Source organism: Vigna radiata, chromosome 8 (genome assembly GCF_000741045.1).
Source record: "Vigna radiata var. radiata cultivar VC1973A chromosome 8, Vradiata_ver6, whole genome shotgun sequence".
In the NCBI taxonomy this organism is placed as follows: Eukaryota; Viridiplantae; Streptophyta; class Magnoliopsida; order Fabales; family Fabaceae; genus Vigna; species Vigna radiata.
In genome coordinates, this window is record NC_028358.1 from 175,381 (window position 1) to 188,657 (window position 13,277).

Below are 13,277 nucleotides of genomic sequence, written 5' to 3' on the forward strand. Positions count from 1 at the left end.
AATTTATACTTATATATATATATATATATATATATTAATTAATTAGTTAATTAATTAATTAAAAGACTTGACAAAAGAACAATTTCACTAAGGTTATATTAGTAAACCATGAGCCACTCAAATTGATGTCTTTTAGTGACCAGTTCAATTTTCAAAACTATGACATATATTTAGTGGTTGTCAAACTATGATATATATTTAGTGGTTGTCTTATATTTACGAAGCTGTTACGATATCTAGGAACTATGCATTTTGTTGGAGGACTACTGGGAACGCATGAATTTGCAGGTTCCTATCTACTTCTCAGCAGGTTCGTTTCAGCCTATAATTTTGTGTCAATGATCTTTCTTTGATCTATTGTTTTTATATAATATATAAACTATACATAATCATATCACTGAGCAGAATAGTTTTCCTTGTCCTTTTCAAAAGAATCAGATTAAGAGAATAAAATACAGCTTAGTTTTGTAACTTCTTGAGTTGTCTATTTTTCTGAGGATGTTTCTTTTTGTCCATTAGTTGTTGGGATCTGTGCTTCATATTAATATTCCATTTCTTTTTTTCCAGGATTAACAATCCAAGCTAATGCGTATTATAAAATGCTTATTAGTTGGACAAGCCAGAAGATTAAAGATACATACTCTAAACATAATGCTTTCGATTTTAAGAATGGTAATTCAATATTTTTTTATCATATCATAAATATTCTTTCTGGCATCGTTATGCATTCATATGTTCACTCACATCTGTGTACTGTTCCTTTTTTCAATGTTTGTTACGTATCTTTAATGCCGTGATACATAGCCTTGACGTTGGGACCATTCCTAAGTCTGAGATTATAGTTCTATAATCAGTAATTATAACAGTCTGCCAAAGCATTAATGAATTCGGTATTTAAAGCATTAATTTCCTCATAGCAAAAAGGTGATGGCTTGGGGCTGATTTCGTTTTAATGGTAAAGGGTTTGATTATACTGGGCAAAAGAGGTGAAATGGCTAACATATAGTAGTTGACTGGCAGCTGTAATTGGTGTCCTAAAAGACTAGAAGTGAATAGTTGCTTTACAGGTTTTGTGAAAAGGAATTTCTGCCATCAGATTCCTAGGTTTGACATCTATATAACATACCAGAGCTAGACCTTTTGATGATATGAAATTTTAAATATTTTCTTTTCATATCTGGTGATGGAAAATTTGAATTTGTTGAAAAGAAAAATAAATCAAACAAAAGGAAATTGGTCTATTCTTGTTTACAGTTTTTCTTTTCATTGTTTTACTATATATAAAATAACTATGGTGTGTCCTCAAACTTTGATTGGCAAGACGAAAAATATTGAGATAATTGTATCATTGTTATGCTAGGCCATCTTTAATCTCTTGTGAAATTTTATTGAAGTTTCAAGGTCAGTTGGTAAAAGTCTGGAGTAGTAAAAGTAGAAGTCCTAATGGAGTATCATGGGGAAATATATGAATTTTTGCTAATATGGCATATATTAATTTTACTTTTAAACAAACTTATTCAAATGCATCCATATTGAAACATTTTTGTGAAAACTCAAGATATTAAGATTAGAGCTTTTGTTGCAATTATGTGTATTATCTTATAAGTTCTACGTCTCATTCAACTGGTTTGGGTGTTACAGTTCAAAAATTTGAAAGGTCTATGATAAATGCTCCTGGTCCTTGTGTTCTTTTTGCGACTCCTGGGATGATAAGCGGTGGATTTTCACTTGAAGTTTTTAAGCAGTGGGCAGTGTCAGAAAATAACCTTGTCACTTTGCCAGGGTACAATCCGATTTGTTCTTTTTCTTTACTTTATTTCTCTTTATATTAGCCATTTGATAGTATGACGAGCATAATGCAGATAAATGTTTCCTAAAACTAGTCACATTGAAAAGCATATGGACACGAAGCTATTTTAATACTGCCCTTTAAAGATAAATATCACCCTGGACTAAAACTTCTGGTACATGCATATACATTGGTGATAGCATGTCACTTTGGGAAGTGACTGGTTCACATTTTTTGGATGGAAAGAAATTTAGAAATTGAAATGCAAATGATTGTTTTGGATGTGTACGAGTGAGATTGTTTTTTAAAAGCATAGGAATGATTTCATATGATTGTTTTAGATAAAAGTTAAAAATTTTACATTCACGATTTCTATTATATTATTTATTTTACAGGTTGCAATTAAATCCATTTACTTACTAACTACTCAGCTCATCCATGCATAAATACTTCATTTCACCCAAAAATTAAAAAATTTGAAGGATAAGATCATTTATTATTGGATGGCATATGGACCAACATATATCGTAATGTGTAATGCTTGAAGGGGCAAGCCTAGGTTGATGTTTCAGAATTTAGAGAGAACTCCTCAAATTAATGTATTAGAGACTGTTAGCAATTATACTTTATTATTTGGGATTTAACAGATTATAATAAGTGTATAATGTAAATATCCCTGAATGATAGGGATCTGATTATACCTCTGAATAATAGGGATTTGATTACATTAAGTGTCATTATTATATTTCCAAAATTAGTTTTCCAATCATGTGTATATATATATATATATATCTTATGTACTCTTGGTAATAAAATTATTCAATTCTATCCTAATATTTGAGATAGACTATTCAAAATTATAACTCTTGGTTGTCATGCTTGACAAATAAAGAATCTAACTCCTTTTTGATAATCAAAATATAATTTCAATTTCGGGAAAAAAGGTGTCATATTAGGGAAGGGAAATAGATAAATTGGTACTAATATTTATCATCAATTAAGGAAAATATCTCTATATAATGGAATAAAAAAACATCCAAGAGAAATATTAAATTTTGTAAGGTTAAGTGACATAAAGACCAATTCTTAACACGGTATCAAAATCATAAATTAGAGTTATATTAGTGAAGTTTATTGCTTGTTGGATCTATTGTTTGTTATCGGGTTGCTATAAAATCACTTATTAATGTCTAGTTACACGTTCAAGATGCACATGCCATGGTATAAGGGGACTGTATTGAAAATCCTACATCAGCTAAAGATAAAACTAATTTGTAGTATATAAATAGGTACAAACCTCACCTTACAGATTTGTTGAGAGGTTGAGTTACACTTAAAATCTACTTAATATAGTATCAGAGTCATGGATTAGAGCATGTTATATTGATATATTGTTTCACATGTTATTAGACCACTCATTAATGTCTAGTCTTACGTTTGAGATGTATATGTCTCGGTGTGTTGGAAGTTTCATATTGACTAGAGATAAGACTAATTTATAGTATATAAGTAGGGGCAAACTTCATCTTTCAAATTGATTTTGCAATGTTGAGCTAGGTTGAAAGTTCACTTTTTAACCCTGGCAACTGAAAAATTTGTCTTAAACATGTGGAAGTTGGTGATTGCTTTTAGAAGTAACTACGGATTTTTGTGTTTTCTCTCATGTATAGTTTTTATTTTTTATTTATTTCATGGTTCTGTCTTTCTGCATTCTATACCATGTCACACTACATGTATTTTGTGCATGGAGAGACTTTCCTTTGCCATTCGTTTTACTGTCTCTTAGTATTATTTTTCTTTTTTAAGCAAAATTATGTATGAATGTATACCAGAAAAATACGATTGATCTATTCCATTTTCATATATTCGCAAACCAGTTGTGTTCTGCTAGTCCGTTACTTTGTACTCTTGTAGGTATTGTGTGGCTGGAACGATAGGTCATAAATTAATGTCAGATAAGCGGGCCAAAGTTGACCTGGACGCTAATACAAGAATAGATGTGCGATGCCAGGTAAATATTATTCCCTACCCAATTACAGGGAGATATATCTAGCAATTCATTATTTTTACGAACTTCAGTTTATAGATGCTTCACATGGCATGGGTAGAAACAGAGTTAACGGCATGTTCATGTTGATAAATTTGCACAGTGGTGAAAATAACATGATTAGCAATTTGAAATTAGGAGAATAAACATCTTGACTTTCAGAGTATTACATTAGTCTAATTTCTTGAGCTTGGTGTTTGAAGTGATGAGTATGCTTCTGACATGACCTTTTTCATATTAACATACAACTGAAACCATATTTCTTCTTTCACTTCTTTGTTCTGTAATAGCATATTTTGTCCTCTTCTTGAGTTGATATTGGTACACTGGGTATAAACTGATTTTAAGTTTCATGTTCCACTTCAACTAATCTGTGTTGTTGTCACCTATCGATGTTCCTCCTATTATCTTGAAATTTGGTTTTGAAGACTTGTGTGCTATAAAAATAAGACCAAGATGATATTGTAATACTGCTTAAATTTAAATTAGTGCCTTTCTAGTCTTGCATTGCTTGAATATCCAAAAACAAGAAAGCCTTGTAGTCTTCTGCTGTATTGTACAAATTATCATTGAAGGTAATGACATCATTTCATTTAGTTTCTGGTATAACTTCGACTCGTCTTAAATTGGCAGGTTCATCAATTAGCTTTTAGTCCTCACACTGATTCTAAAGGGATAATGGATCTTGTAAATTTTCTCGCCCCCAAGCATGTTATTCTAGTGCATGGGGAGAAGCATAAGATGGCTTCCCTTAAAGAAAAGATTCATTCTGAATTTGGGATTCAATGTTATGATCCTGCAAACAATGAAACCATATGCATTTCTTCAACTCATTATGTAAATGCAGAAGCCTCAGACACTTTCATTCGAAGCTGCTTGAGTCCAAACTTCACATTTCAGAAATGTAGTTCTGCGGACGCATGTAACTCTACTACGATAGGCAAAAGCTTAATGCGTATGGTCCAAGTTGAAGATGAAAGGGTATCAGAGGGAGTTTTTGTTGTGGAGAAGGGTAAAAAGCCAAAGATTGTACACAAGGACGAACTTTTGCTTATGTTGGAGGAACAGAAGCACGATACAATGAACGGGACGTTCTGACATTGGTGACTCAATGGATAGCTTAAGTGATAGGTGCTCTTAGCCTCAGTTCTTACATTCAAAACTTCATTGTGACTTATCTTGAAATACTCAATTTCTTGAAGAGCATCTGCAAATAATATTTTCTGCGTCCCCCTCGTCTCAGTAGCAGTAATGTCCCTACAGGATTAAGGAAAACTCCCAACATATATAATAACCAAAGCAGTGTATATCTGCTGCTTTAGTCAGCAGTGAATGAGAAAATTGCAAGGAAACAAATTTCAGCAATTTAGAGCATAAATACCCACTGAAAAAGAGCACTGAAGGACGCATGTGAATGAATCAACAGAAATGGTTCGTTCCATAAAAAGAGAATCAGTTTAAAAGAACAGCATGGGTTGGGGTTATTCTTTCTACCTTTACAAGGAGTTTGATGTCGAGATAAAATTTCTGCTTTACATGAAGCAATTGATGGAAATTGATTCCAATAGAAATTTGTTTATGAAATGCGACACTGTGATCCTAGCATGAAGGGATTTACTGTGATTACTAATATGGAGGATGAAGACAATTTGTTCCCATATTTTATTTTTGGTTATTCTAGGAAACATTTTTCCCATGAATTACTAGTTGGTCATTCAATGATCTGATTTCCAGATTGGTCTTGTATTTTATTTATTTCAGATGTGTAACCAATTTTTACAAAAGCAACCTAGTTGTAGTTGGCTGCTGTAGAAGTGAATTATAACTTACAAGCCTATAGTAAGTTGAGGTGTCAACCATTTTTTTCTTTCATTCATTACACACTCAATAGAATGTTTGGATGAGAAATGTTGGGAGGGTAATTTATTTTATAAAGAATTTAAATTTTTTTATTATATTATTTTGATGAAAAGTTTGTAAAGAAATTTAAATTTAAGAAATTGTAGTAGTATTTTGATTAAATAAATATGAGAATTTTAAACATCATTAAAAAGAAGAGTATGAAATTTTTTATTCTTTTATCAAATCTATATCTATTTTATTAGATTTTTTTTTTCTCTTCTGAATTCAGTCTCAGTTATAATATTGTTAACATCAAAATTTTGGTTGGAATGCTGTTAGTTTGTCGGAAGGTTTTGGACTGATATTAGTTTGACATCATTTTTTCAATTGATTTTGATGAAAGTTTCCTTTAAAGTTAAAGTTTATTAAGATTTATTTTATCATTATTCTCAAACTCTAGAAGAGAGAATCATTGAGTTGAAATTGTGTTTTTTAACACATTACAAGTACTTTATTTGTATTGAGAAAAATGAATCAATACATCAAATAATAAAGAATAAATAAAGATATTCCAAATAATACATATATAATTTAGATATTCATAATTATGTAATATCAATTCTATACTTTTAAATTTGTAATGACATGGATATATATATATATATATATATATATATCTTATATCTATAATTATAACACTTTCTTTCAAAGTGGAGCATATAAGTTGAATGTCTTATTTTGTTACAAATATAACAATCCTCTTACAAAGTTTGTGAATATAGACCAGTTTTTAAATTCTTAATTAGAGTTGAGAAATTTAATGATGATATCTCAAAACTCTAATTTTTCTTTTATAAAATGACAAATAACTTTTTTCATCATCTCATGAAATGCAATATTATAGACAATGTGTAAAACTAAATCAAGAATCGACCTTCTCCTCCAACCAGCTTGGTCATATTTAATAGTTCTTCGAACACGATCAAGTAAAAAAAAAATTCAGAAGAAAAAACTGTGCTCATTCATGTTAGGAATATATATAATATCCTCAAATCAGCCCAATTAATGAAAAATTCGAAAATCGTACAATTTCACAACTCCTCGCCTTCTCTCACTTTTAAATACGTAAAAACTAACATAATTTTATCCATAAATGCATCTTTAACAATGTTTAAAAACAAACATAATTTATATTTCCCAACCGGTCTGAGATGCAAGATGAGATTCAACTATGATGTTTAACCAATTTCTACATACTGAAAAAAAGAACATTGTAGAATACTACGTATGTTGCATTTTTTTTTACTATATCACAAAATTACATTCACGTATATGTAACTACACGACCTTGTTACAATATAAAAACAGGTAGTTGGTTCTACCAAACCAACTTAACCATGTGATATACAGTCCAAGATTATCTCTCTTCCTCATAAAATTTTGGTTCAGAAAGGCCTATTTCATGGAGGAGTACTTATTGCTGCTTTTTACACGTCAGGAATATCAACCTCCAACATATTTGATTTCAGAATGGGTATTCCGAAATGTAAAAATTACATTTGAAAATACCTATTTGAATAAAAAAAGGTAAGGTAGATTTTTATGGGATGTAGGAAGAAATGCCTAATGCTTATATCCATGGCAAAAAGAAGACCTAAAAGCGTACACCAGCTAGAGATCACCAAAAAAAGCCATCTACCTAGCCACCACCCGTGGTGAGCCTAACCCATCATCTGAGATGTCAAAGCCCAAATCTTCACTTTTACACAGTGCATAGACAATGTCCATTATGCTTGGCCTCTTTGACTGGTCTTTCTGCAAGCAAGCAATTGCAACAGTGAGAACACCCATCAAACTTTCCATTGAACATGTCTCCCTTAAAATGTCCTTATCCATCCATTCCCTCAGTCTTCTAGCCTTCTCTTGCTCACTGTCCACCTCAAAGGTTCTGATGGCACTTGCCCACAACAGATTTCCCTCCTTATCAATGGCTTCCTTCCCAGAAATTAGTTCAAGTAACACAACCCCAAAAGAGAACACATCCATCTTTGTGGAGACCACACCATCAGCCAGATATTCAGGGGCAATGTAGCCCTGTGTTCCCACAATGTGCATGGTGATGGCATTCATTCCAGACTTTGCAAGCCCAAAATTTGCAATTTTGGCTCTCTTGTTGTAGTCCAACAGAATGTTGCTGCTCTTGATGTCTTTGTGCACAACTCGTGGCCTTGTGTGCTCGTGGATGTATTGGAGGCCGTTGGCAATGTCAATGGCTATTCTTAGCCTTGTTTTCCAGTTCAACTTTTCCTTTCTCTCCTCATGCAACCACGAGTATAGAGATCCATTCTCCACATATTCATAGACTAGATAACAGTTTGCTTCTTCTGGGTCTACGCAGAATCCCTCCAACTTCACCAGATTCCCATGGTTTACCTTCAACACAGAAAATGACACTTTGCTCATCAACCACTCAAGCATGAATAATAGTGCACATATATAATCATCCGAGTGCTAAAACTCTTACATGGATACTGAGTAGCCTATTATATTATTATTTTGATATACTTGTTCATTAGAAATGTAACCACCTAAATTCAACCACTACCTAAAGGCTCAAATGGAAAGAGACAAAAAGGAAAGCGGCGACTTTGTCTTTCGTTCGTTGTGCTTTTAACTGCCCCTGACGTGTGGCTTTTTAGTTAAATCATTAACATCATACTCTATAATAGTATTAATTAACCCTGATCTGAAAAATATGACAAAGTTGGAAACATCTTTTATTAAATACCTAGAAGCAACTATGCCGTCAACCACTATTGTTTTATTCCTCTAGATTGATGAGTTTCTGACATACAATCATGAAAATAATGAACATTGACAATCACCAAAATAAATCAAGTCTAACAAAGTTTTACAAATCCATTCAGACAAGTTGCTTTACTACAGAAGGTTTGTTCGCACAGCAACAACAGAATAATTAATTCTCAAGCCAGATTCCGATCATTTTTTGTCCCGAGAATTAAAATAATTCTGTATCTCCAGGGTATCTAGAGGTTTATTCCGTTGGTTTGATTATGCTAAATTATAAAAAATTAGTGGAAGGTTGACTACTCATCAGACAAGTCACTTCACTTAATATCATCTGATTAAATCATCGACAATAAGATATTTATTAACTCCCACCCTATTTTATTCAAAGTAAAACTATTTTGACTCAAACCTTATCATCGACTGTTTCAAATTTCAATCTGTTCTTACATATTTGCTTCTGCCGTATCCAGAATAACACCAGAAACTAGCACAAGTTACTGCTCTTTTCATTAATTGTCTTGAGAGATACATCAATAAAAAGTTTTAATTGATTATGTTGCATGGAAATAAAGTTCTTGAAAAAAAAAAAAAACTAATTCATACCCATAACTTGTTGAGGGTTTTTCTACTCTCATCCAATGACAAATACCATAATCCTAAGTTTATTAAATTTTGTAACACTTTTCTAAAACAAAGAGTACAATAACTTCCTCAAAAGTCAAGCTTGCCATAATTTTCAGGTGATTAGCAATGCAAACTTTGTAAGAAAATTAGATTCAAACAAATATAAAATTCAGTGTTACACCTTAATCCAAATTTCAATCACAAATGATCCTAAAACTCTTTACAGTGATGGCAGATGAAAAGGAAGAACAATCAAAGAGTGATGTTATGCAGTTATGAGAAAAAAGGACTAAGGAAAAGAGATTGATGCTGTGAGTGGTTACCTTCTGCAAGATCTTAAGTTCCTCATAGGCATTCCACTTCATCTTCTTGATGGCAAAGAGCTCCCCATCAATCTCCCCTTTGTAAACGGATCCCTCAATCAAGGACCTTGAATCAAACCCATCCGTGGCCTCCACCAGTTCCTCAACATCAAAAACCCTGTACTTGTCCAAACAATCCGACACATTCGCCATCAGTTTCACATCGAAATCAGCTTTCTGACCCTCTTTCCCGCCCGAATACACCTTCTTCCTCCCTCCCTCCTCCTCCTCATCCTCATATCCCAACCTTTTCTTCATCACAAACTCTCTCCACAACCACACCCCACCCACCAACACCAATAACATCCCCACCACCCCCAACCCAATCCCCAACCCTCTAACAGTTCCAGTTCTATCCTTGCCACTCCCACTCCCAGTGTCACTCCCATTCCCACCAGGGGGCGCAGCCGGAGCCACCGCAGGCTGCGACAGAGACGGAAGCTGCTCCACAGGGATGAAAATGGTGTCGTAATCATAGAGTGTGTCGTTGTTGACGTCAATTATAGCCTGTTCCTGAACCCCAAAAGCTGAGGCAATGGAGGAGATGTTGTCCTCGGGTTGCACAACGTAGGAGATCATGTAGTTGGTGTTGTTGGTGTCGGGGCATTTGCAGAAGACAGGGAAGATGGTGACCTGGCCGATGGAGAGGTTGGTGGCGACCAAGGTGGGGTTGACGGTTTCGACGGAAGGGTAAGTGGTGAGGTTGTTGAACTTGTAGGTGGAGACGACGAAGAAGGTATCGTTGGGTTGGATGGCGTAGGAGATGTTGGCGTAGGAGAGGGACCCGAAGGTGGCATTCACGGGGTTGCAGGAGCAGGTCAGAGGGACGAAGAGGGGCTGGTCTTCGACCAAGGCGGAGGACACGGAGGAGATGTTGCTCGGCGTGGCTATCATTTGGCGGCTCACCTCGAAGAGGTCGCCCACGGCGGCCAGGTCCAGGAAGTTGGGGGCGGAGGCACGGTAGAAGGCGTAGGCGGCGCAGGTGCGGGTGCCCGTGCACGTGAAGCCCGTGTTGTTCGCCTGACGTGGCGTTTGAGCGTGGGAAGAAGGGAGCAAGAAGAAGAAGAAGAAGAAGATGAACATGAGAAGGAGGAAGTGATGCAGTTTGAGGGGTGTCATTGTGTTTGTGTAGGTGGTTGGTTTTGTTTTGGGGTTCTGAGTTTATATTCGAATCATCGTCTTCTTCTTTTTCTTCTTCTTAATAGCTATGTTGTGTTGTGTAGAAAGGTTTGTCTAAAGTCTGGTCAAGATGGTTGAACAATGAATGTTCAGATTCCTTTTGATAAAGGGTGTTCCATTTTCTACAGCTGCCTTCTGCCACACGATTCTAATAATAAAGTTTTGGTTTTTAATAAGTTAATATATCATTTATACTGTAGACTGAAACTGAGAGAACTGATTATTATGCTTCTGTAACTTGTAAATTTCTCTCTCTGTCTTTGAGTCAATTACATCATATTATAATAATGGTTTTCAGTTTTATTACCTTCAATTCATACTTATCTTTGGTTTGGGAATATATGAAGACTCAGTGGAAAGAAATTTCAGACGTGTAAAACCGGGTAGAGAACTAGAAGGAGAGTCTGCACTATGCAGAAAATGGACAGTAATTCTTGTTGTTCAAGGTGCTTAATAATTAATGAATTAGTGCATGTGGCATAATGTCAAATTTGGTGTCATTTATTAGACTAAACTTGATCCCAAAAGTCTTAGAAGTTGAACTTAGCTGTCTAGACTTCCATTATTGATGAGATGGCACCTGGAATTTTAATTGCTTGACTGGCTCATAGCACTACTTTTGAACAGTTTTTGGCAGAAAAATCGATTTTGGTTAGATGTATTTAACCAAGGACCGCTATGTGATCTCATTTACATTTCAAAGGGACCTTCACAAGTTGATAATAAGAGATAAGGATTGGAAATGGAATGCAGTGTATTTCAGCAGTAAAAAATATAATGCATGAAAATGTTGATTAGAAAAATCAATACTTAACACAGTAGAACAATCTTTGCAATAGAATATGTTTATACAGATGGCCATCCACTGAACTTTTATTCTTCCACTGAACATGGTATTATTTTCTATTCAAACTTAAGAGTTTTATCTTAATAATTTAAGTTATTTAGATAATATGGAAAAGGACACTTTTATGATTGCTCCTAAGTCCTGAAAAAGGCGTTGGATTGTGTGCTGTTGGTTTGTGACCTTAGAGAGGGTAGTGGCCGAGGTCATATTTGTTTGATGGGATTTGCTGGAATTATAAAAGCTGGCCAAAGAATCAACGAAGGTTTGAATCCAAATGAACAGCAATATTCTTAAGTACCCTCTTATAGAAACACAAGAAATAAGGAAAAAAGTACTGTTTTCTATATTCAATAATTTTGAGTTCATACAATTCAGAATAAAGAATCAAAATCAAAATCAGAAAGAACTTAAGTTTCTATTTATAAATAAGAAGGTAAAAAAAAGGGACATACACCTCTCGAAACAGAAAAATGGGAAAAGTAAAAAGTGAAAACAAAATATCAATTGTCATTATAAGTGATGAAATATATACATTTATCTATCTCTTGGTTATGTCATCCTTCTGGATAGTAGTATCCCAAAGGTCACCATATTTTTCATTGAACTCCCATATGTTCATGGTATTATAGTCATTAATCATCTTGTCTCGAGCTCCTCTTTCCATATTGTATATGTGAGGTTCAAAGTGGTGGGGTTTATCAGGTTTATCCATCTCAATAATGCAAAATACAATTACAAATACGCCTGCTGCAATGTACAAGTATTCCCCCTGAAAAATTGAAACTTGTTAGTCAGAAGGTTATACAAAGTGAGCAAACTAACAATGCAAATGCACTGTTTATATTCAAACATTTGATGATTCTTGTTACCGGAACATTGAAGTACACCCCAAGAGCAATGGCTGGTGGGAAGAGCCATGACATAAGCCCTGCATAAAATGAATGACAATAAGATAAAAAAAGACCATTATATATACTGAAAATGTTGCGAATGATAATCAAAAACACACCCTGGAATCCTGTGGGGGGTTCTGCTGCTGCTATCTCTTCCATAATTGAACCCCAAAATGTTCCTGAAATGAATATTCATCATCAACTTTGTCAACTGAAAAGTATGTGTTTTATTCTATATCATTTTTTTTTTAACTTTGTGTTTTATGGATTCATCAAGTATATATGACGATGCCCAGATGTCAAGAAAAAAGGCTAAGATTGCACCCCATAATTCTCTTACAAATTTCTACAAAAAAAATCATTCTTTTTAATCTTTTTGTTCATGGTCCAGTGACAGCGATAAAAAGAAAGTTGGAGCAAGAATGAAAAACACAGACCTTTCTGTTCTCCTTCAAAGTAAGTGTGGTGGCCATCATAAATTCCATACTCAAAATCATCCTGAAATTGGCATGAAAGAAGTGAAAGTGATGGTGGAAGCAAAAGGGCAGAAGAAAAGAGAAGAAAGCAGAAGAATGGTTGAGAAGATATACAGCATCAATTCCATTGGTGGCATATATGTCTTTAGGATCTTCATTGAGGTCAGGCTCTATCTCGTTGAAACCAGCATTCAACAAGAATCTTGTTGGGGTGTTACCGTTGATGAAGATCTTTGTGAGTGGTGTTTGAGAAAACGAGAATGTTTTGGGTTGAGAAGGGATGGGAGGAAGAAGTGAGAGTGAGGAACACACTGCCATCTCTGCTTTTCTTTCTTCTGTGTCTATCTATCTTTCTATCTCATCCTATATAACATGCTCCACACAAACAACACACTTTAGTTTTATAT

At 34.3% G+C, this 13,277-nt stretch overlaps 3 protein-coding genes across 5 annotated transcripts in view; 1 reads left to right on the forward strand and 2 right to left on the reverse strand.

Annotated features, from left to right (window-relative positions):
- LOC106772716 (cleavage and polyadenylation specificity factor subunit 3-II) overlaps positions 1 to 5,749 on the forward strand; it is a 12,144-nt gene extending 6,395 nt beyond the window's left edge. For all 3 annotated transcript variants that reach the window (XM_014659275.2, XM_014659279.2, XM_022784693.1), the window contains exons 9-13: positions 241 to 310; positions 568 to 672; positions 1,642 to 1,783; positions 3,704 to 3,800; positions 4,470 to 5,749. In XM_014659275.2, the coding sequence (XP_014514761.1) occupies positions 241 to 310; positions 568 to 672; positions 1,642 to 1,783; positions 3,704 to 3,800; positions 4,470 to 4,934 (879 nt within the window). In that variant the 3' untranslated portion in view covers positions 4,935 to 5,749. The remainder of the gene's footprint in view (positions 1 to 240; positions 311 to 567; positions 673 to 1,641; positions 1,784 to 3,703; positions 3,801 to 4,469) is intronic.
- Positions 5,750 to 6,939: 1,190 nt separating this feature from the next.
- LOC106772765 (serine/threonine receptor-like kinase NFP) lies at positions 6,940 to 10,798 on the reverse strand. Its single transcript, XM_014659346.2, has 2 exons — positions 9,437 to 10,798; positions 6,940 to 8,111 (listed from the first exon to the last, which is right to left on the reverse strand). Exons 1-2 carry the CDS (start codon positions 10,592 to 10,594, stop codon positions 7,374 to 7,376), a joined length of 1,896 nt encoding a protein of 631 aa, XP_014514832.1. The 5' UTR covers positions 10,595 to 10,798; the 3' UTR covers positions 6,940 to 7,373.
- A 1,190-nt stretch (positions 10,799 to 11,988) lies between these two features.
- Positions 11,989 to 13,248, reverse strand: LOC106771371 (photosynthetic NDH subunit of subcomplex B 5, chloroplastic). Its single transcript, XM_014657341.2, has 5 exons — positions 12,985 to 13,248; positions 12,832 to 12,892; positions 12,511 to 12,573; positions 12,371 to 12,429; positions 11,989 to 12,270 (listed from the first exon to the last, which is right to left on the reverse strand). The coding sequence occupies exons 1-5, from the start codon at positions 13,186 to 13,188 to the stop codon at positions 12,040 to 12,042; spliced, it is 618 nt and encodes a 205-aa protein (XP_014512827.1). The 5' UTR covers positions 13,189 to 13,248; the 3' UTR covers positions 11,989 to 12,039.
- Positions 13,249 to 13,277: the final 29 nt, after the last annotated feature.